This window comes from Porites lutea, chromosome 4 (genome assembly GCF_958299795.1).
Source record: "Porites lutea chromosome 4, jaPorLute2.1, whole genome shotgun sequence".
Taxonomy (NCBI): domain Eukaryota; kingdom Metazoa; phylum Cnidaria; class Anthozoa; order Scleractinia; family Poritidae; genus Porites; species Porites lutea.
The window spans coordinates 14,144,243-14,166,854 of record NC_133204.1 but is presented as its reverse complement, the minus strand read 5'-3'; the positions used below and the strand labels follow the sequence as shown (position 1 = coordinate 14,166,854).

Sequence of the window (22,612 nt, the reverse complement as noted above, 5' to 3'; positions counted from 1 at the left end):
CACTACTGTTTGGAAAGAGGGAGAAGTTTTCCTTGTGATGGGGGGCTACCCATCCGCATACTTAATTCATATCATCACGGGCTGAGTGGGTTACAGTAAGCTCATAAATTGGCCGATGGGGGCTGCCAATGGGGCCCTTAAATGCTGACATCCGAGCGTACTGTTAACATATTAACATGCGGGTAAGATGACACGTATGTTGTCCTCCAATCTCATTCACGACATTTCTTTCATTCTGATTTTGTTCAATAATTACTATAACGAATGCCGTAAACGGTTTGGCTGGAGAAATAGAAAAGAATGTTTTGAAGTTCTAATCCTCCCCGAAAAGGAATTCCAGTCCTAGCTCCTCCTCATCCATTTTGCAGTTCTTATTATTTAAAAGACTGCTCTCTTTCTTTCTGAAACCTGTTGATGATGTCCAGCAAACGCATCGAATCATATTTTTTTAATTATTCTTTTTAAGCCGTCATGATTGGATCTACAGACTACTGCCTTTCAATTAAGAACTGATTTTGTCTTGGTTTATAATCTGATACTAAATTGCCGTCAATGCATGATGAATCCCGAACTTGCCTAATAACGAACCACAATAGACCTTTCTAACGATACGGCGGCCATATTGAATTAATTAGATTTAAGGAGTATTATGGGATGCCCAAGGGGCATGAGCACGATCCTATAGTAAAAAAAAAAAAAATACTCGCTCAGTATTTACGCGCGCTTTTCGGGGCAATTTTTCTTAAAATTTTGCTAGAACGAGATTACAATGGGAAAAAAGATCGTTGTGCCGTGTTTGGATGTAATAATGATCACCGTTTTGTCGAGAAATATATGGTGAAAGAGCATACCAGTTTCTTCAGAGGTACGTTTCTGCTCTTGCAAGGAACCAAGGCCCTTGGCTACTTGGACGAAACTACTGAGCCGGAAGGGATTTAAGGTGAACAAAAATGCTAAAGTTTGCTCAAATCATTTTAAATTTTGCGGAAGACCAGTTGACAGTCATCCTCATCCCACGTTCTTTCTAAAGGGTTATAATCGAGAAATAGTAACACGTAAGAGAAAAGCTCCCATCGACAGGCTTCCAGTACAACCAATTAGGACTGAGAAGAAGAAGTCAGATACTGATTCTATACAGCGAGAGAAAAAAAGAAACAATATTGTGGACACTCCAAGACACTCTTTCACTGTAGTATTTATCGGGAAAAAGGCGATCATTATTACATCCAAACTCGGCACAACGATCTTTTTTCCCATTACAATCTTATTCTAGCAAAACGTTATGAGAAAAATTGCCCCGAAAAGCGTGCGTAAATATTGAGCGAGTATAGTATCGTGTTCATGCCCCCTAGGTGGCCCTAAGGTACTCCTTAGATCTAATCAATTCAATATGACCGCCGTATCGGTAAACGGGTCTATTCTGAAGCTGGTTTGGACCTCAGAGCGAAGCAACCCTGTACAAACAACTTGTGATCGAGAGTACACCTCTCGGACAAGGCAGCACTAGATGAGTATATCCAACGGGTAGGTTATTCTAGTCAACCGAAGAGCCCGAAGTGCTGTCGTGTGCCCAGACGAAATGTGGCCGCGTGTTCCCCGGGATTTTCCATTCAGGGAGCGCAGCGCTTATGAGTTGTCAAACCAATGATGTCCTTGACGCCTGCCATACTTTTTTCGATAATGGCACTCGGTTCCTTCAGTACAAGTCGTTTCCTTTATAGCCGGTACTCAACCCGGGCCTTTGCGCTAATCGACTTTGGCCTGCTCCCAGCGCTCCCGCCATAATCTAGATTTTCCTCGCACTTTCGGGTCCTATCTTGTTCCTACCCAAGAAGAGATGAGTGGTTTGATTGATCGGGGTGACGCGCCTTTCTTGTGGAGGGAAGAGCGTGGGCTCATTTCCCGAACAGCGGCTGGTAATCAAGTCCAGCCACCGTCCAGCCTCATCCCATGATTGTTTATCATGGGCTGGGCATGTTGTTGTTGCTGACAGAGAGCCGAGAAGGGCTTGAATAGGTTGGCTCGTCATTACGCGTCCTGGCCGTGATTCACATCTTAAAATTGCTTTTAAAATTCACTTTTCCTGAGCTAAACACGACACAACAAGAAAGGACAGTAAGATACTTAAAACTTTTATTTAGTATCCTGGTGCACACACATTTACTGCAATCATTTCTGCAGAGATACCATGAAACTCAACTCTAACTACATTACAAACGACTAAGTGTCCTGTGAACATAATTTGTATTGGTATAATCAAATTATAAGCCCACGCCGACGTATTTTACTTCAACAAAACCTTGATTCCTGAAACTAATTTGAAAATTAAAAGGTTTTAAAGCGGCGACTAAAATAAAATTTGCAACAAACAGGGTGAACCAAAGCTCTTTCGTCAGGCTTCTTTTTATGGAACTTTGTTCAGAATAAACAGAGTTTGTGGATTTGGATAATCTAGAGAGGTCATATCCACCAGTGTCATGTTGCCATGGCCATCACAGCCCAAGTACTTTTGGTTGTATTCCTTGTTCCGGAAAATGGTATAACTCCAATAATACTCAGCGGCAAATATTGCTTTGCCGCCGTACGATGAGTCAGAGGAAGTTTCCTGAAATGTAGACATCATCATCATCATCATCATCATCATAATAATAATAATAATAATAATAATAATAATAATAATAATAATAATTTACAAATGTGTCAAAAGCCTAGCTTACACGGAGTGTAAACTCTGAAACACTGCCCGCCCCATTAATTATTCTAAGAATTTCACATATATGAGGACGATAAAATGGCATGAGTATTAACACGTTTATACTTATTGACAACTTCGCTTTTCATCTTAGGATTAGGAAAATGTACGTTCATTAGCCAATGGTTAGTATGTGTCTGTGGGAGGCTAGGGATACAGTTATTTTCGTAGGTGTGGGGAGGGTATCGCACAGCACGTCTACCTGAAGCCACAGTACCGTAAATCCTCTATTAACCCCCTCCCCCTCAAATGAGCCCCCCCCCCCTCCACTTTGTATTCTAGTTCTTTATCGTCGTTTCTAAATCAAACAAGCCCTTCCCCTCTCAAATAAGCCTCCCGTCTCTATTAACACTGCCTCAAATGGGCTTGAAATAAACAAGCCCCCCCCCCCCCCCCCCGAGGGGTTTGATAAGGCTTAAAGGATTTACGGTATATAGTTCCTTCCTCTCCCCCGCCCCCTCGCAAAAACAAAAACAAAACAAAAAACATAGAGTCAGGGGGCAACGTATTATTCCTTTCGAAAATTGATCGGTTTCTCCACCGGACCTCTACCTGTCTAGATATTAGTGCTGAATGAACTTCGTTTTGACCCAAAGTCTAATCATATTAATAATTCGCGCCATATGACATTGTGGCATGGTTGTTCGGTCCATAGTTGAAACTTCCTTAGACAAAACGTTCACTTTCCCCATTATATAAGTTGTGTTTCCCACCGTCGGACGATTGGTGGTTCTGGGGAGAAATTGAAAACAATACTTGTGCAAGATTTTGTATTCTTCCCGGGAAATTAGTTGCACCCAACCTAGGCAACGAATGAGAAATAAGCTTACCACGGCCTTTATGCTTTGGTCGTCTTGTGCCGTCATGACGTACTTTTTCTTATTTACCAAGTCCTCTATGAATAGACTGAAATTCTTCTTAGTGAAGGCACTAGTGGATATCACAGCTAATTAAAAGAGATTACACTTCAGTCAGTGGATTAAACAAGAAGCAAGGGAATAGAGTTTTTAAAATGAGAAGGATCACTCTAACCAACATGTGTCTAATAACTAGATTTGCAAACTTCCAACTAGAACGGTGCAAATCAAAAACCTGTGATGACAAGTCTCGTGGGAGGGCAACATAAAATAACACCTCCTATACTTGGGGTGACGTAGTCAGAGCCTAGGCTCTTTCATCTTTGTCTTGAGAGAAGAAAAGGCAAAAAAATTAAGATCAGTTAAAAGCAGCCCCAGCAAGGGTACTTTTCACTACTACAAATTATCAAATAAAGGAGTTTGAATCAAAGTAGCCTGCATAACAGGCATTGTTTTTTCGCGTTTTTTGGCTTCCCCGTCGCGCGTGTCTAGCGCTCCTCGCTCTTCGCGTTTGCCTTCGCTCTCCGAAAAAAAGGAGAAAAAATAGCTCCTGTTATGTAGGCTAGTTTCCAGTAGACCCCAAAAACATAAAACTGTCACAGGGAAAAAAGCAAAGGCGTTAGCAAAGGTGAATACAACCTCGCTTGCATCTAGCATCACGTAAGAATAGGCACTAAAATCGTTGACACAAATACAATCCTCTAATGTCCCATCATAATGGGCAAACATTTCGATTTCTCTCTGTGTTGTGCCGCACAGTAATGTACCTTAATCTATACCTACCGTTGTCTTTCGAAGGACACAACGTATTTTTAGGCACAATCACCGCTTTTAATTTACGTCAGGAGCCGATTCCGTCTCCACCCTCTACCTTCTTCCACCTCGAACGCCCTATATCACCCCACCCCGCACCCTCGTTCCCTCTCTTAGTTCAATCGATGGTGGTGCAAGATGACTGTTTGGAAAAAAAGGTAAGGCGATACTGATTCACAAAATATATTCCGAGGGTTTTCACTTCCACTTTTAACAATAATTGGATGAAGTTTTTGTGATATTCGGAATAATCAAGGTCGAGGTAAGTGTTATCAGCCGAAACGAAGGCCGAAGCTGATAACACTTACCGAGATCTCGATTATTTAGGATATCACAAAAAACCGAATCTAATAGTTGTTTTATTATACATTGTTTGGAAGAAAACAGCGACAAACAAAACGTCGTAAGGAACTTGAATTGATATTGTTATTGGAAATCATGCATTGCGCGCGCAACCTACAGTTTGGTCAGTTATCTGCTAGCAGATAAGTAACTAATCTGATGGTTGCGCTGATTTCCAAAATTACCTTTAGGCTCTTAGTCAGTACAATATATAACAATAAAATTAATAGAATACCGCATTAACTTCCGTTTGTAAGCTCTAGAGTGATATAACTTTTGGTAAGCAGGGGGACTGTTGTAAAAATCGAATTTATTTGAATACAAGCTAGAGGAGGGGCTTATACTCGGAATTTTTTATTATTATCATTATTTTTTTTTTTTTTACAGGAAGATGGGCCTATCGCCGGCGAAGGGGCTTGTAATTGGAGGGCTTACAAGCAAACTTTCAAGGTATGTAAAGAATTGTATATGACAAACAAATACCAAAACGCAAAAAAACAAACAAACAAACAAACAAACAAACAAAAAAAACAGAAAAAGAAATTAAAGCACAAAGAACACCTACTTGTTGTATCACTGACGGCTCCTTTACAATGCACATTGCCGTTAGCTGGATGACGCTGCACCAAACCATCACTCTGCTTGCTAAAAGTACTCCACATGCGATAATTTTCGTTTGGTTGAACTTCGTGAGCTCTCAGCCCGCTAACACCGCTACCCATCGAATAAATTGTTTTCGATAAAACTGAATGGAAATGCAGCCTGTGTGCACCGGAATTTAGAGAAGAACTCGGGGATTCGTTTCCAGGAAACAACAAGGATAAGGATGGTCCGCGGCAGACTCTCTTTCACTTATGCGAGGTTTTTCTTTAAAAAAAAAGAAAGAAAAAGAAAAAGTCCTTAATCACTGAGTGTTAAAATGTATTCCTCCACTTCAAACTTTTGGCACGATAATTTCATGGATGGCTTAAGTAGATTCAATCTCGATAGGGAAACTTCAGAATTCTAGTCCTGAGCGTTTTGGGTTAGAGGGGGTGACAGGGAGAATAGAGAACGTATTTCCTGCAATGTACTAATTTAATTTAATGACCGCTTTTAGGCCCGTTTCACACCCCGAACTTAACATCTGTCACATGTGCCGAATCTAATGAAAGACTGTGCCAAATGAGCAAGTACATCAGGTAAATGGAGCGTGTAAATATAAAAACTACTTTTTAAAAGATTAAAACATAACTAGCAATAGTTGTCACTACATCTGCCCCCGCCTCTTTTCAGAGATGATGTTTATTAAATATTTTTGAAAAAGTCTTCTAACGTTCGATAGCGTAATCTCTTTATTTCTGTGCTCTTGGGTTCTCTTTATTTCTGTGCTCTCAGGTTATAACAATTATAGTGATTAGGGTTAAACACTAACAATAGTGATTAGGGCTAAGCACTGACACAAAATGGTTAGCTTTCATTAACTGTTAGGTTTGTCACTATAGAGCGCTTTCACTCATGTGGCCTGCATCTATGCTAATTTATTACAACAAAAGAAAGCATTTACAAGAGAAAAGAGTTAAACTCCCAGAGGATTTTCTTGGTACACCAATATGGCCGCCGTAACGTCATGTGAAAACGCTCTATAAATATGTAAGACGACAACATAACTTGCCAAGTTATGCATTAAGTTTTGAAGCAGGCGTAACATGAACGATTTCAGCTGTAGCATCCTAAAATATGGCCAAAGGCCACGTGTCTAGTGCCCCCTAAAAAATTTTTGAAATTAGACCCTCGGAAATGCATGCATTTTCCTGCACTCAGGGGCAGGCCACTTTATCAGCTCCTCTATTTCCTTCTGTCCGTTCACACTTGTAAAAAAAATGTTGATTCCAGGTTGCCTTGATGTGGGACATTTCTTTTATTCATGGCGACACCATGAATAGAGATGAACTGTCCACGTGGAACGAACTAAGCTTTTTTTTCTTTTAATCGTTTGACACCGACCTGGCATTGCGTGGCAAGCGTCTCTCAAGATCTCCATCGGGCGGTAAATCAAGGGCACCCATCGACGGTTTCCTAGTTGATACATTGAAAACACTTTTTAGGTTATCCAGAGTACTTTTAGATCTCTAGAAAAACATTCTAAGCGGCGCTGTAAAATTTGTATCTGTTAGGTCATCCTAGGGGAACTTGAATCTTAAAAGGGCTTAGGTATTATTTTCCCGAAAATTCTGGATGAAATTTGACGTATTGCTGAAAGTGGGGGATTTTCTAATTCCTCCCTCTATCACATTTTTAAATCCAAAATTTTAGGTTTCCTTTTTCTCCTTGAAAAACAGCCTAACTTGGGAAGTAAAATGCGAAAATTGAACTTTAGTAAATCGTCGGCAATTTATTAGATAAGCTTCGAAAATTGTAAATGAATGGAGCGGTCATCTAGAAATTTTTAGCCGTCCTCAAGGCAAAGAAAATTCTAGGCAATATCTGCTTCTCCTAAATTTTAAAGAAAACAGTCGTTGGGTGCCCCTTGTAAATTTGTTGAATGTTATACCTTAGTCTTGAATAAAACTTGTAAAGATCAAGAATGTTATGAAAGCAAAGAAGGTTATTCAGCAGAAAATGTAAAGTGAAAATTCATGAGGTGATGTTGAACAACGCTTATAAGAATTATTTAAGCTTACATTTTTTGACACTGGTTTGTCGCAATTAACAGCTCGGGTGAAAGTGGTTTGGAACGGGGGGGGGGGGGGGGGTAGAGACGAGGTCTGGGACCGAGAAACGATGTTCTCACAACTTGCAAGCGCTCACCCTACGAGGTAGTCAGCGGGTAATAGGAGTATTTTTCCCACAGTAAATATTTTGATAGAAGCGAGAAGCGAACCGGCAGAGGAAATGATTAAAAAATTGAAAAAAATAATATCATAGATCTTTGTTTTTCTTGCAAATCGTAATTGTCTTTTGGTACTGAAATTGAGGTGGAAACTAAAGCGCAGCCGTGTTGGATCTTAACCAACAACAACACGCTCGATTGATTTGTAACTAGGTTACATCTTTTCTTCTGGGCGAGGACATCTGAAGTTTATAGAAGTTATGATGCTTATAAAAATTACTGGAGAAAGTGTCAAATTTATCGGAAGCAAGTATATTCAAGAAAGCCTGATAAATATGAGCTTACAGTTGTACATATCATACCTGAATAAACATATAGTCACAAGTTCATATAAACATTTCAATTCGTTTATTACGATCAGTCAACACCTTGAATTCAAAGTTAAAATTCAAAACAATCCTAATAAAACAAATCACAACTACCTCTGACAGCTCTGTACCTTGAAGCGACCTTAACTTTCCTAAGGTTTGCAGCAAAACACTGCTCGATAGCTCATCTCTTCGGCGATCCTTATCAGATACCCGAAGCTAAATGTTGCATAATTTTCCAAACTCTGCAGAGGAAAATTGTTTAACCAAAAAAGAAAACCACATTCTATGTCTTAACAGCGACATTAAACCCAAAAAATTACGAATTACCAAAATGTAATAGTGACAAACATTGCCGCCTTGGGCCGCTATGTTTTTGTTCCTCCTCAAAACCGTTAATCTATGGTCGTGACTAGAATGGATACTCCAAAATCAGGTATCCGCTCGGAGACTGGAACTGAATAAAATTATTTTTCGGCAAATCGCTTCGACTCTTTACGACCTTGTTTTGTTGAAACACTAAGTATACAAAGACTGAAGAAGGCTAAGAAGAGAATGGTTACTCCAAAATATGGATCAAAGCCTACATAGAGGTTAGTTGTTTTTCACGTTCTTTTTGTAAGAATTTAGTGCAAGGAGCAAACAATGTCTGTTTAATTACAGTACCACTACCGCGACTGCCGTGTAAAGCTTGTTCATAGCAAAGTATCTGTTTGGATAGCTCAGGATAAGGTGGATACTTCAGAATAAGAATGGCCAAAATATGGAAGTTTTGGCCATCTGGATTATTATTACTGAACTTCCAATATAAAAATGATTGTTACGTTTACAAAGAGGGTACAAATACAGTCAAGCATTGTGTAATTATGGCTCCGTTAATTCGAAGTTTGCTTATAGGATAGCAGCCCGGTGTAGGGGGGGTGGGGTGGGAGGGGTACTCGACCAATATTTGGGTGTAGGTGAGCCGCTGAGGGTTTGAAACCCATACCCTGTTTAGGGTAACACCCTCGACTTTAGTACCCAGATAGAACAACTCCCTCAGATGGGGACAAGGTTATCAAGCACACCTGTCAACTTGTACTTATCTTATTTAGACAAGGGTGCCAAGAACAATAACATTTATATTTATTCCAGTAAATGCTTTGGATGATGACGTACTAAATATCTGCAAACATTTGCACTAAGACAAAATCGATCATGCATAAAACACCTTGTTTATAATTAGAACAGACTCACACAAATCATGCACACTGTTTAGGACAGACTTGCAGGAAATTGTATACCCTGTTTAGGACAGACTTGTGCCAAACTATATACCCTGTTCAGCACAGAGAGTACAAAAACCATACCCTGTCCAGCGGCACATCCCCATGGAGGCCATATAAGGGAGTACCCCCCCCCCCCCCCCCCCAGGGATAGCAGACAGTTGTTGAATTTATGGCTCAACATAAACTATTTCTGTTTTCTTATATATTATGGTTGATTTTTTTTTTCACTTTTAAGTGGTAAGTTGCTGTTTAGTTTAGTGTGAGAAGAATGGGTACTTTATGAGATTATAAAAACCAAAGTGACCCTCACAACCTGTGGGATACTCGGGTCAACCTTTTGGTGCGCTGGGTATCTGGCACAATTAGCCAACCAGAACCCAAATCCTTTTACAGTCTTTTCTATGACCAAAAGGCCCAATGTTAGCTACTTTTGGCAAATGTAAACTATGTGATTCCAAGATAGTCATTTTGTATTCCTGAATCTGCTGTGTGAACCTTTGTAATTTCCAGTCACATTGAAGGTGTTGAAAATGCAGCCCCTTTATTGTCCATCCTGTCATGAAATGTTGCCCCATCCACAGGTAGCCCAAACTCTGAAGGAGTTTGTTGGACTTTGAATTTATAAAAAAATGTATGACAACAAACAAAATACGTCCTAAATTCCATTTTTTGACAAAAATAGAAATGAGAATGACTTACCTTGTGTTTTTGTTTTGTTAAGCTAAAATGGCGTGGATATACCCTACTTCAATAATTATTATTTATTGATCAGTATTTTAGTTATTCACTTTGTTATTATGCAGGTACCACAAGGAAATGATTTGGTTGTTCCTTTTTAATTTAGATGATAGATAACTTTGTAGGTGATAATTATTTGTAATGCACTTAACTGGGGGCCTTTCTCTGCTACCAAAAGAAAATCTTTAACTTTTAAAACAAAAGGGTCAAGGCTTCTTTGCTGAATCAAGGCACTGTATCGTGGAACACAGTGCTTTTTAGAATTACTGCCAAAGTAGCAGCTTTATTTCCTGAAAGAATGATTATAATGGAAGCTTTATTTAATGCATGGCTAATTTCAAATTTTCAGGTGACTTTCCACCCCAGGTATAGAGGGTACATAAAAGCATATTGTGGAAGTGGAGAAAGAGTAAGAGGAAAGTAAAACAGAGGAAAGAACTGTGGGAAAAGGAAGAAATGAAAAAATGGTTGTAGAATTGTAAACAAACAACTTTATTTTTATAAAAGTAATAAACAATTTTTTGTACACATTTTATCAAATTCTTAGAGTGGTTTGTTTGTGGTTTTGAGAATTTTATTAACCAAATGGTCAAGCTACCCAGACATGCAACTGAGCAGCCAACTGCTTGGCCTCGATGAAAATTGTTTTTTTTTCCTGTTTTCTTTTTTTCTTTTCTTTTTTTTCATTTTATTTGCTATTTCTCTTGAGGCCTTCTCCAATTTTCTTCATTTCTTTCTCCAACTGGTTTCTCTGTTCCTCACAAGCATTTGACTGCAATACCCTCCGGACCTCCAACTCCTCCTCCTGTTACAGCTGCAACATGGATATATGTTGTAGTGAATTTTTTATCTCAGTTAATTTTTTTTTTCCATTGTTTTTGGGTATGGTAATGTATGCTAATGATTTTGAAACAAAGGAAAAACAAAAATTACCTGAAATAAAAATATTAACTGCAACATATACCTGCATGATCATTTTTATTCCATTTTAAATTTATGATAAGTTCACCATACTGAGTGAAAAACAAAAAAATAGCCCATAACCAGCTTAATGCTGAAGGTCTTGTCTCATCAGGAGCTCAAAAGGCAATCAAGGAAATAGGTAATAGGTCACAGGGAGGGGAAGAAAAACACCTTCCCCCCCCTCCCCCCTTGAGTGGAGGAAGGGGGAAGAAAAAGAAAAAGAATTCATCCCAGGATCAACAGGATCTATTTCCACACTTTTCAACACCATGGTGGTACCACGTGGCTGAGGACTGTTGTCAGAAAGTTCAGTGTGGAATAGGGTATGGAAGGCAGAGAGTTTTGGTGAAAAAAAAAAACAAAACAAAATCGAGTGCAAAAAAGCAACTATAAATAATTTTGCAAAAATCCTAATATTTAGGATAAATAATTTGAATTGATACTAGAGTTTCTTGTAAATGTAAAAAGATAGCAGGTGAATATGGGCGGGCTGGCAGAGGCCAGCAGTAGATCTAGGGAGGTCCACGGCCCTCCATATTTCTAGATCAAATTGAGGACAACAGTGCCAAGAAAATTCTTTTCTAGATTGAGCTCCTCCGTACCTTAAGGTCTGAATGAGTGGTTCCTTCCTGCCACCTTAAGGTCTGGTGAGAATCCTCCCCCCCCCCCCCCCCCCCCCCTGGCCCACCCCTCTTCTTATCTGAAGGTTCTGATCTGCCACTGTAGGCTCCAGGTCCTATATCAGAGCTATACAGAGACACTACACTAATACAATCTGCAGGACTATTCTTTTTTTGTAACTTGAGCATATGTCTGCCTGCGCTTGTAATAGTGATCACCAAGCTACAAGAAGTATGACCTGAAGTAAATTAGGGACCTGTCATTTATTAGAGGGGGGGCAGGGCTGGTGCAATTCCTTTTTTCCCAAGTGAACTTTTTTATGCCCTCCCCCAATTTCCTGCAGAAAAAAATGTAACCCTCCCCCTTGTATGGCCCAAAATAGTTATGACCCTCCCCACGCTAAATTACCTTGTGATGAAGGGAGGCGCCAATACGACATTCAGGAACAGGTATCTAAGATCACCTCATGCATTGAAGCAATATTGAGCATGAACAATCCTGGTGCTGCTGGAAAATTTTACCTGACCGATTATGTTCTTGTCCCAGCTGATTAGGTAATACTGAGGGCGAACATTATGAAGCTCAGTGAGTTACTAGAGAACATATTAGATATGGATAGACGCATTAAAGCTCACCTTAACACCCTGTTTCACTCAAAGACTGGTAATTTTATACGAGGAGAAGAGTATTCTAAATCGTTTGATGAAGCTGTTATTACAAGGCTTGATGAAGCTAAAAAAAGAGTAAACAGTGAATTGAAATATCTTAATGAGAAACTTGATCAATGCAAAGACATACTTCGCAGTGTGTTGCTGTTGAAAAACAAATCAAGAAAAAGACGTACATGTAGGGTTGTTGGGTAGTTCAGGTTGATCATTATGAAAGTTTCAAATGCTTACTGTGCAAGGGACTTGTTTGTTAAATAATATATTTTATTTGTTGATTTATTTTTATTTTAAGTGAACAGCAATGTTTGCTATAAATGGTATGGCCCTCCCCAAAGCACAGCTTAAATTTTTGGTGACCCTCCCCTTTTTGGCTACATAAAATTTAATGACCCTGCCCCCAATTGCACCAGCCCTCCCCCGCCTCTAATAAATGACAGGTCCCTTATGTTTTTTTTTACTATTGTTAACACTTGGAATCAACTAACCCATGAAATTACAAGATGGTTAACTGACCTTAACTGTATTTGTACCCTCTTTGTAAACGTAACAATCATGTTTGTATTGGGAAGTTCAGTAATAATAATCCAGATGGCCAAAACTTCCATATTTTGGCCATTCTTATTCTGAAGTATCCACCTTATCCTGAGCTATCCAAACAGATACTTTGCTATGAACAAGCTTTACACGGCAGTCGCGGTAGTGGTACTGTAATTAAACAGACATTGTTTGCTCCTTGCACTAAATTCTTACAAAAAGAACGTAAAAAACAACTAACCTCTATGTAGGCTTTGATCCATATTTTGGAGTAACCATTCTCTTCTTAGCCTTCTTCAGTCTTTGTATACTTAGTGTTTCAACACAACAAGGTCGTAAAGAGTCGAAGCGATTTGCCGAAAAATAATTTTATTCAGTTCCAGTCTCCGAGCGGATACCTGATTTTGGAGTATCCATTCTAGTCACGACCGTTAATCTATGGTTTTTGACGTAATGCGCATGATCAGTAACAAATCCGCTGGCAAGACCCTTGCTGATCGGTTTTGCAAGTTGTGAGAACATCGTTTGGATTTCATTTAAGAGAATGTATGAGAAGTAGCTCCCCCCCCCACCTCCCCTCCTGTTTGGAACAGTAGCGCGGATGACAATTGTTTTGAACAGATAGCACGAGCCGTTCGAACGGATGACAATTTTTTCCACTGGACAGCCTGAGCCGTTCGAACGTGAACGGATGACAATTTTTCTCGAATAGATAGTCGTTCGGAGGGATGAAATTCCTATTTCGAACGGATAACCAGTGCCGTTTAAATGGATGACAATTTTTTTCCAGCGGATAGCCTGAACCGTTCGAACGGATACCAAATCTTTAGAAAACCCTTTCACAGCTGTCAGTAATTTCGTAACACGAAATTCGCGGGATTTGTGTTTGCGGAGCGCAGTGCATCAAGGTTGGCGATGGGCCTTTAAAAGCGGAATTGATATACTATGTCACGCTTTGTCGCGGGCTGGCGTTGCTGTAGTTTTCCATTCAAGTCTCTATACTCTACACAAACGACGATCTCTCAAGGCATGCAGGTAGAAAGATATTGCGCCATTTGCCTGAGTTTGAAACACGAACCTTATAACATAGCATAAGAACTTTATTTAAGAGTAAAATGTATTGATTTAGCTGTACAAAATATAAGACAGCTAATTGGGGACGTCGGAGACTAATCTAAAATTCATAGTAATAATGATAATAATAATAATAATAATAATAATACTAATAATAATAATAACAATAACAATAATTTTTGATAATAATAATACTTACTACTAATTGGGCACACTAATCTAAAATAAATAAAAATTCATCAAGAGAGAATCATTCTCTCTTGAAATCATTCCATGCGAAACCCTGTCGTTTATCAGACCGCGAAAGAAGTGGTGTTTTGCTAACTATTCAAGTTGTTATGTAAGTTAACCAGGCACGTTTTCGCTGCAGTTCACTCAACTTTAAAATTTCTAGACTGAAATAACACCAGTTTAAAACTTCACGGAGTCAGATCACTAATTCAAAAAAAAAGTGTTCTAATAAAATTTGCGTAAATTTGGACTCGTTGAAATGCTTCTAGTAACTACTACCTCACTTCCTGGAGTCAGATAAAGGCTTTTAATCGCTCAGGGAAATTGAGGCATTGGTGATTTTTCAATTTCTCTCAAAAAGTCGAGGGGTGGTCTATATTTTGAGGATTAAGGCCTATAGCGACAAAACTTAAGTGAAATAGTGACTCTCAAAAGTTTATGCGATTCCGAGTAAAAGGATATGTAAATTAGGTCTCGTGACCTTAAACGGCCATTTTGCGCGAAGAAAACTTAAATTAGAAATGGCACCATTTTATAGCAGCAGTCAATCGAAGAAATTGCAATCGAACATGTCCCTAGATGAACGACTAGACACCTGTCCCCGGGCTTTGTTAAATAATTTATTGCAAGTGTAAATAAACGGAATTTTGTACTAGTACCCAGTCCCCTTATCAAACGATTTTCGAATTTCGTCCCTGTCTAAAAGATTAACTTAAAAGGCCCGAACACAGAAATGATGTACCCACTAGTCTCATAACTATGACGATAATTGCAGCTTCCAGAAAGTAATTAAAAGTGGCGCCATATTGCCAAAAAGTTTTTTGTCTTAAAAATAGCCTTAAGAGGTCACGTGACAATTGAATTGATTGGAGTGAATCCAATCAACATTCAAACTATTAAACTTATAGCCAGGAAGTGTGTCCTTAAGCTATTTTGTGCTATACTGAACACTTAAGAAGTTAGACCACCCTCCCCCCCCCCCCTTGTTTTTTGAGGAATTAAATAGAAGACCCATGCCTTTAATTTTCTTGAGCGGCCTTTGAATAAAGTTTTATCGTTTTAAATTGCCAAGTAGTAGAATGAGTTGATTTTTTTGCTAACCCGGTTTTCAAAACTCCAGTTATAATTATTTTAGACTATATAAAGCTTCGACTTGAAACCTTAAAATAATTTGATCAAAAGGGGTTAGCTTTTTTGTTTTTCTTCGGTGCCGCATATTTTTTATACGAGAAAGTCACGGTTCGAGGTTGCCCGCTATAGTGGAAAGTGATTCCATTTGCTTTTATTGAAATGGATAGATGAAAATTGATCCCTCTTTTTGATATGCAAATCATGTCCAGTGACATACAAATCATGTCAAAGAGAAAGTAAATCAACTATTAAAGCTGATTCTTACGTCGCGGCACAAGCCGATTAATAAATTGGATTTAACAGAGAAAGATACGAATCGCTCTTACTGAAAAGAAAACAACAACTTAATAACAGCCTGCAAACCACTGAGCTGAAACTTATGTCATGTTAGATCCCTTTCAAACGTGGAATTTCTTATGAGTGGCGAACACCTATTTTAGTCGATGAAAGTAATTAAATACGGCATTTGATTCAGACGTCGGATCTGATGGTGCCGAATTTAACTCCGTCAATTTTTGTTGTAAATATTCCCAGTCTCTAGAAAAAATTTTTTATCCAATATGGATAAGGGTTTCTATAATTAATGCATTATATTCGCCACATGTGAAATGCGACCTCTGAATCAAATTTTAAACCTAAGTCGAATTTCCGACTGTTTCAGTCGCAGATTCGACAAAGTCGTATTTGATTTGAAACTGTCGAATTTAGTTGATTCAGACATCCCATCTCAAAGTAGTTACCTCTCGAATTAAATTATCACTTGCGAAAATCGACGATTGAGCTGAGCAATGATAACAGTGTCCACTATTCCTAAAAATACTGGTAGATACGCTATGACACATACCGCATTTTTTATATTCCTGTGAACTTTGCTTTCAATTTACCGCATTATGTTACTAGCTATATGCACCACAGAGGTAAAAAAGAGAGATTTGAAAAAAGAAAAAAAAGTAAGGTTACTAGAACTGATGACGTCACGTCCCTATTTTGGTCATGAAAAAATTTAGAACATTACTTTCCCGCAAGGTTTCTCGGTCGAGTGATAAAAGGTTAACTCTCTACAGCCCTCGGCCTAGTTTCCCGACTTGTTCGCTCATGTTCATTACCCTCTTAAATTTTAAATGCCGGACGTCAACTGGTTATTTTTAGATGCCCCGAACACTGCTAAAACCTCAAATATGCTATCTGTTTTAAATCGTTAATGAAATATTGTCACAGCAATAAAAAAAACCTAATTCGGAAATAGTCATGTGACTGATGACGTCATTACCTTAAATGTGACATGGGAAGATATTTTATGGCAAATGTTATCTTGTTGTGGTCTGACAGTCTTCTACGTATAACATTGTCAAAGTTATAAAGCTTTTTAAAAATTGCCTCAAAGGATTCTTGGAGATTTTTTTTTTATGATAATTATAATTTACTTTTATAATAATTATTATTATTAATGCCTTTTGAATCTAAAGAATCTATTCGCAGAGTGCATTCAATAGTGGATCAAATCTCAGCCAGTGTCTCTTTGAGAGAATCACAATCCGCAAACTTAAACCTAGAAAATAATTCTCTTATTTTACTTAAGTGAATGCAAAAACCGTCTTCGAAATCCTTTGAATCCACTCGGCGTCGATTCAATGGACTACATATGAATTGGGAAACTCGGATTCGAAACCCTCTCAGGGTCTGGGTTGGGGTAAGGGATCAATTTAGAAGACAGCCTTCCTGCAAAATATTTGCGTCAGGGCACAAAAAAAAAGCCTCACCATCCTATTGGGATTGCCTCTTTGGAAAAATCAGAATCCGTCTTGTTTAAGAAACAACGTTTGCAAACGCCAATTTCAGCCATAACTGGCCTTCAAGCATAGCAAGGCACGAGTCATTGGCCACTTGGAAATAAAACAGTTTTTGTCTTTGGGAACAAAGCGTTTTGTATCTAATAATAGTTTTTTGCAGAAAGGTTTTCATTTCGTCATTGTTTTTAATAAAGTTGTTTAAAACGGTATCTCGTGTCTGATTTTATTGCTAGCAATCATTAGTCGCGTGTTTAATCAATTGATCCTTGTTAAATTATTGGTTTTACAATAATACGTCAATATGCTCCCTTGAGGTTTTTCCTGTAGAACTAATTTGTATTCAACTTTGGCATGGGCTTGTGAACTCGCATAATTAACTTATTAACCGTGCGTGAAACGTTGAGACTTCAATATTTTTCATTTCATCGAGATAAAACGGAGAAAACGTTAGACAAACTTAAAGAATTTTCAGCTCCAATTTGTGTGTGTTTTGTTTATATATCCAAGTTTTAGAGCTAAATAAGAAGACATAAACTAAATTGAATAAAGTCTTTTCAACTCCACTTTCTGTATGTGTTTTGTTTATGTATATCTGAGTTTTAGCGCTAAATAAGATATAGGAAGCCGTTTCTCGCGTTGCTAGGTGATCGCTTCTCTTATTCCTATTTTTCTTTAATAGACGGTCCGAAAACCGGGCTCAAGTTACTTAACGGGCAAGTCTAGGCAAGCCTATTGTTCCTATTGAAGTAGAGTGACGTTCATTAGTAAAACCTATACCGAATTAGTAGGCAGGAAGACACCGACTAGGCACTTAAATTAATGCGGAAGAAGGCATTTTTTTCTCTAGGATAAAACTATGGGTGACGTCATTGACTAGACCATATGCATTTTAATAAAGGGAAGGCATACGGAAGGCAAGGGAAGGCACCAACGAGGCTTATCTTTGACCCTAGTCTACTACTCAAATTTGATTGCCAATCTTGGAGAGGCATCTCACAGCATGGGTACACAGTCATGTACAAAAGCGAATCCACCCAAAATAAAAAGGTCTAATTTATAACCTTTTATGGGAGTAATCTGCAGGCACAGATGTGAAATTAACCACTGAGCCTCTTAAGCGGGAGCCAAAATATCCTAAATAAAGGAGTTATTTAGTCAGGCGCGAATCCGGAGGAGACATTTGTCTCTGGCACTTCGCGCTCGGCTTAGTAACGCCGGTTATGTACAATTTACCAGGCTTTACACAAAAACAACGAAATTTTAGAGAAAAAAAAGGGGTCTAAAAGAGTATTTTACATTTTAGTATTTTTTTGTGCTGTTCTCTGCAAAACGACAATAGTAAAGATTTTTTAGAAAAAGTGAAGAAACCACACAACGGTTATGAATATCTTAGTTATCTGTATTATTCTCTCTTTTTCTCTCCGATCTGTAAAACTTGAAAAACCGACTTCCCTTGTGCCCTTGTGCAAATAAAACTCCCAAGATAATTCACTGTCTTAAGGTGTTTCGATACCGTTTTTCAGAGACCATACCGATATTTTTCAATCAGAGATACACAAAAAAGCAGTACATGTAAAAGTGCAAATTTTAAATGAAGTTGCACTTAGACAGGTGGTGAGAAAACGGGTTAGTTTTTAAGATCGCAAGAACGAAAATACACCAAAATTTCCTAGCATCGACATATGATATTAAGCAGCATTCTGACGCTACTTAAGAATAATTTGAGTTATTTATTACGCTTTTATTAAATAATCTATCACAGCTATTGAAAATTTAAGATTTGAAATATATTTTCGTTTTAGTCGAATTCAAACACACAGAATTTTTTACTTCTTACGGAGGTTATTTGCTAAACACCAAACTTAAAGTTCCTAGTGTTGGATTTTCAGTAGCTAGATCGCGCAAAATTAGAGGTTTATATGTCCCAGGAGGAAGTAGATCACCTTTTTAACGCAATAGTTTTACCAAATTTTTCTTACGCTCTGCCGGTTTATGGTGCCTCAGATTCCGACCTTTCTGTAATACAGAATTTTTAAGACCGGTGTATGAAAAGAAAGTTTATGTCCAAGAATGTAAATATCAGGGATTTGCTAGAGAAGGCGGACAAGACACTCTACAAAAAAAGATCGAATGACCCCGAATGCCCGTTCTTCCAGTTTTTACCTAAGGAAAAGAACATGAGGTACAATCTTAGAAATACGTCAGTCTCTGTCCCTAGAATCTACACTGACAGGTTTAAGAACGTTTTTAGTAACAGAATAATTTTTAGATATGATATGTAAATAGTTTTTTGAGTTTATATTGTAACTTAGGATATGTTATTTTATCTTAAGAAATAAAGATTATTATTATTACTATTATTATTATCAAATCGGGAGAAATGGCCATTGTTCTCGGGACGTTTACTTACAGTCGGTGAACGCTTCTAGGTCTGTCATATCGCTTATTGTTATTCTAAAATGCTGCACAGGAGTCTTTTTCATTGGTTACCATGAACGCGCGCCAGTACTCTTCATGGTGGAGTAGGCGGGTGAGATTAACAATAGCCCAATCTCTTTATTGTTTTCCCTTTTGTGAGGCCAGATCACACCTTTACGCATTTTAATTACTCCTTACAGATAAATGAGTCGAAAATTTTAGTTTCGTTTCCTCCCACTGTAGTTTTGACGGAGCTCTAACTGATCACTCTATGAGTAAGACGGCGGTAGAGAAAAAGTGGAGTCAAAAAAGAAGTCAGTTTGCGTTTATTAAATTACATGTGTACGAAGATAACGCACAACTAGAGTGATCAGTGCGAAGTTTAGAATCGGCAGTTTCGCATCGGAAGTTAGTCTCCTGAATACACCCGTCGGTCGCGCAATAAAGAGATTGAAGTCAAAAAAAAGAGGGACGTTTAATATAGACATCGATAGCAAGAAATATTTATTGAAAAGTTTTGCCGTGGTCTATAAAGAGAATTGTAGGCTCTATGTAAATTTTCAATCGAAAACAGAGTCGAAAATGGTCATGTTCGCGCAGATGAAACCGCCAATAACCAATCTGAACCTAGATAAGCTTATATCATAACCGAAACTGTATAACTATGTAGTTAAGCGTGAATCAGATATCTTGAAAAAAATTTTGCTGGAGTAGCAAACGCAAGCCGCAAATGCTCTGATGTCTTTAACTTTCGCGCGTGACTGGCTTCTCAATGTTGTCTGCTGTTCAAAGCGACTCCCTATTGTTTTTTCATGGCAACCATTGTTTCGACTGAGATAATGACTTCACTCCGACTGCGCGCTAACTTTAATTTTCATATTTTCAAACTTAAAAGTCTGCAACTTAATCAAGTCACATTTTCGAGAAAAAGCTATCCACGTGTAGGGAAGGTCTTTGTCTTAAATAATCCGCTCTATAATCTGAAGATTTCTGATTATTTTTTAAGAAATTCGATGATTAACTTGGACAAGGGTCGTTTTCCATACTAAAAATACTGTAAAAAGTCTGATTTTCAATGTTAAACGTCTGCACCCAATTCTCATTTATTTTACTTGAAATTTAGCTGGAATGATAGATTAATCCTTTAACTTAAAGAATCCGCTCTATAATGTTAAAGAATTCATCTTTTTAAGTACCCAAATGACGATTTTAGTCACTATGCTGCGCCAAAATCGCCCGTTTTCTCTATTATCATGCCGCTTCCTTGTTGGCACATTCACGCCTGATTAACCCACCTCAATGGCTCACTGATATGCGCAAATGTCCAACCATTTCTCCCGATGAAATTCAAACTTTTTTGTTTATTATTGTTGTTATAGTGATATCGATTTTACCAAAACCTACATTTGGACAAAATTAATTAATTTCAATCTATAGACAATAGTCAATCATTGTTGAAAACTTAGCGATCAGATAAGGATAAAATCACTTTTAAAGCGAGAGAGAGAGAATTGTTGCATCAATTCATGCTTTTCGGTCTTTTCTCGGCGGTTTTGCTCAAGTATTCTTATTCAGATTCTTTATACTCTGTACAAACGAGCCCTCAAGGATTCAATTCGGAGCGAAATACTTATAGTAAGCTTCAAACAACGTTCACAGATACTCTTCTTAGTAGCATAGAACTCAGCATTAGATTTTAAGAAATGCCAGTTTCCTTAATAAACTTATTACTCTTCTAAAACTCTTAGCAAACATTTAATGCGGAACACGCGCTGCCGTAGGGAAAACAGAGCTTGGAAACATCAAACTTGCTAGGAAAGCCGGCATACATTAACAACGCGCGAATATACGTACATGTTATCGTCCTAACTATGGTATAAAGGGGACCGTCTTTTACTTACCCAAAACGCCCCAGCAACAAGCAGTCTTCTTGTGTGTCTTCCTACTAACCCACCTACTTCCTTGAAGTAGCATTTATGCTTAACCTGATTTAATCACGCTTCATGGTTCATCCAATCAGACGATTTTCAGTAATGTTACTATTTCGGTTGCACAGTAAGGGACTTGTGAGATACCGTTAATTTTTTCCTGTTACACCCTTCAATTACATACTTTAATTTTAATTTTGCTGTGTTTACGGTTTGGGGGTGGAGAGGGAGCCGGTATTAGAGAACGTAAATTCGGCAAATATTTGCACGAACACGAAACTTCTGAAATTCTATTAGTATTACTATGGTAAAAGTCAGTATTCTGTAGCCTTACCTTTGAGAGACAGCGCTCGCAAACGCCAACAGCCACAAGTGACCTTCAAGCATGATAACACAAATTTGATTGCCTATAGCATGGGTGCACATGTACTAAGGCGACTCCAACCAAAATAGAAAGGTCTAATTAGCCTTTTAAGGAAGTAATCTGGAGGCAAAGATCTGAAAATAACCCTGAGCCCCTTTAGCGGGAACCAAAATATCCTGAATAAGGGAGTTATTTAGTCAGGTGCGAATACGGAGGAGACATTTGTCTCTGGCGCTTCGCTCTCGACTTAGTAACGCCAGTTATGTACAATGTACTAGGATAGCACAAAAACAATAAAATTTAAGAGAAAACATGGCGTCTAAAAGAATATTTTACGTTTTATTTTTTTGTGCTGTTTTCTACAAAACGACAAACGTATTGCCTGCGTGCAGACGTCTCCTATTTCCTTTGTTGCACGCGGAAAAGGGACGTCTGCGTAACGCCGTCGTTAATCGTGTTCCAGCGTCCTGCTGGGTTCCCAAGATCTTGGGAACACGCTGCGATAGGCTGACACACAGTGCGCATTGTTTGACTTAACGCTGATTGGTTGTTATCGAAGGTGGTCTGATAATGTATGCAGTGATTTAAATGATTTATGTAAGCGGGGTTTTCTAACCAAAACAAATCAAAACATGTGCGATTGTGTGCTGTGTTTTTCGTCGATCGAAAAGCAGAGCGATCGAAATCTTGTGCGGGGACGCGGAAAATTTAACGTGTACGAGGAAATTATTTCTTTACAATTTACTGTGCATGACACTTCACATCATATTTGTAAACAGTGTCTGAGAAAACTACAAAAGCGGCGTGGACTTCGCACCAGGCAGGCATTTCGGAGAAAGCCAGCCATAGAAACTAAAATCTTTATTTAGCCGTAACAAACAGAGGTCAAGAAAATTTATACACTTTACAACTGCATCTGAAATCAAATCCTATCGGGAAC

General features: G+C 38.4%; 1 protein-coding gene and 1 long non-coding RNA gene across 3 annotated transcripts; both read right to left on the bottom strand.

Moving 5' to 3' along the window:
* Window positions 1–2,111: 2,111 nt before the first annotated feature.
* Window positions 2,112–21,316, bottom strand: LOC140932602 (uncharacterized). The gene is made up of 4 exons (XM_073382115.1): window positions 21,282–21,316; window positions 5,330–5,631; window positions 3,583–3,698; window positions 2,112–2,605 (listed from the first exon to the last, which is right to left on the bottom strand). The coding sequence occupies exons 2-4, from the start codon at window positions 5,484–5,486 to the stop codon at window positions 2,405–2,407; spliced, it is 474 nt and encodes a 157-aa protein (XP_073238216.1). The 5' UTR covers window positions 5,487–5,631; window positions 21,282–21,316; the 3' UTR covers window positions 2,112–2,404.
* LOC140934914 (uncharacterized) lies at window positions 10,419–13,155 on the bottom strand. Of its 2 annotated transcripts, XR_012165140.1 has the most exons (4): window positions 12,978–13,155; window positions 12,170–12,266; window positions 11,943–12,038; window positions 10,419–10,764 (listed from the first exon to the last, which is right to left on the bottom strand). It is a non-coding gene; the product is annotated as an uncharacterized lncRNA (long non-coding RNA). The 2 variants fall into 2 exon arrangements; XR_012165139.1 differs by lacking the exon at window positions 11,943–12,038 and having other exon boundaries at window positions 12,978–13,100.
* Window positions 21,317–22,612: the final 1,296 nt, after the last annotated feature.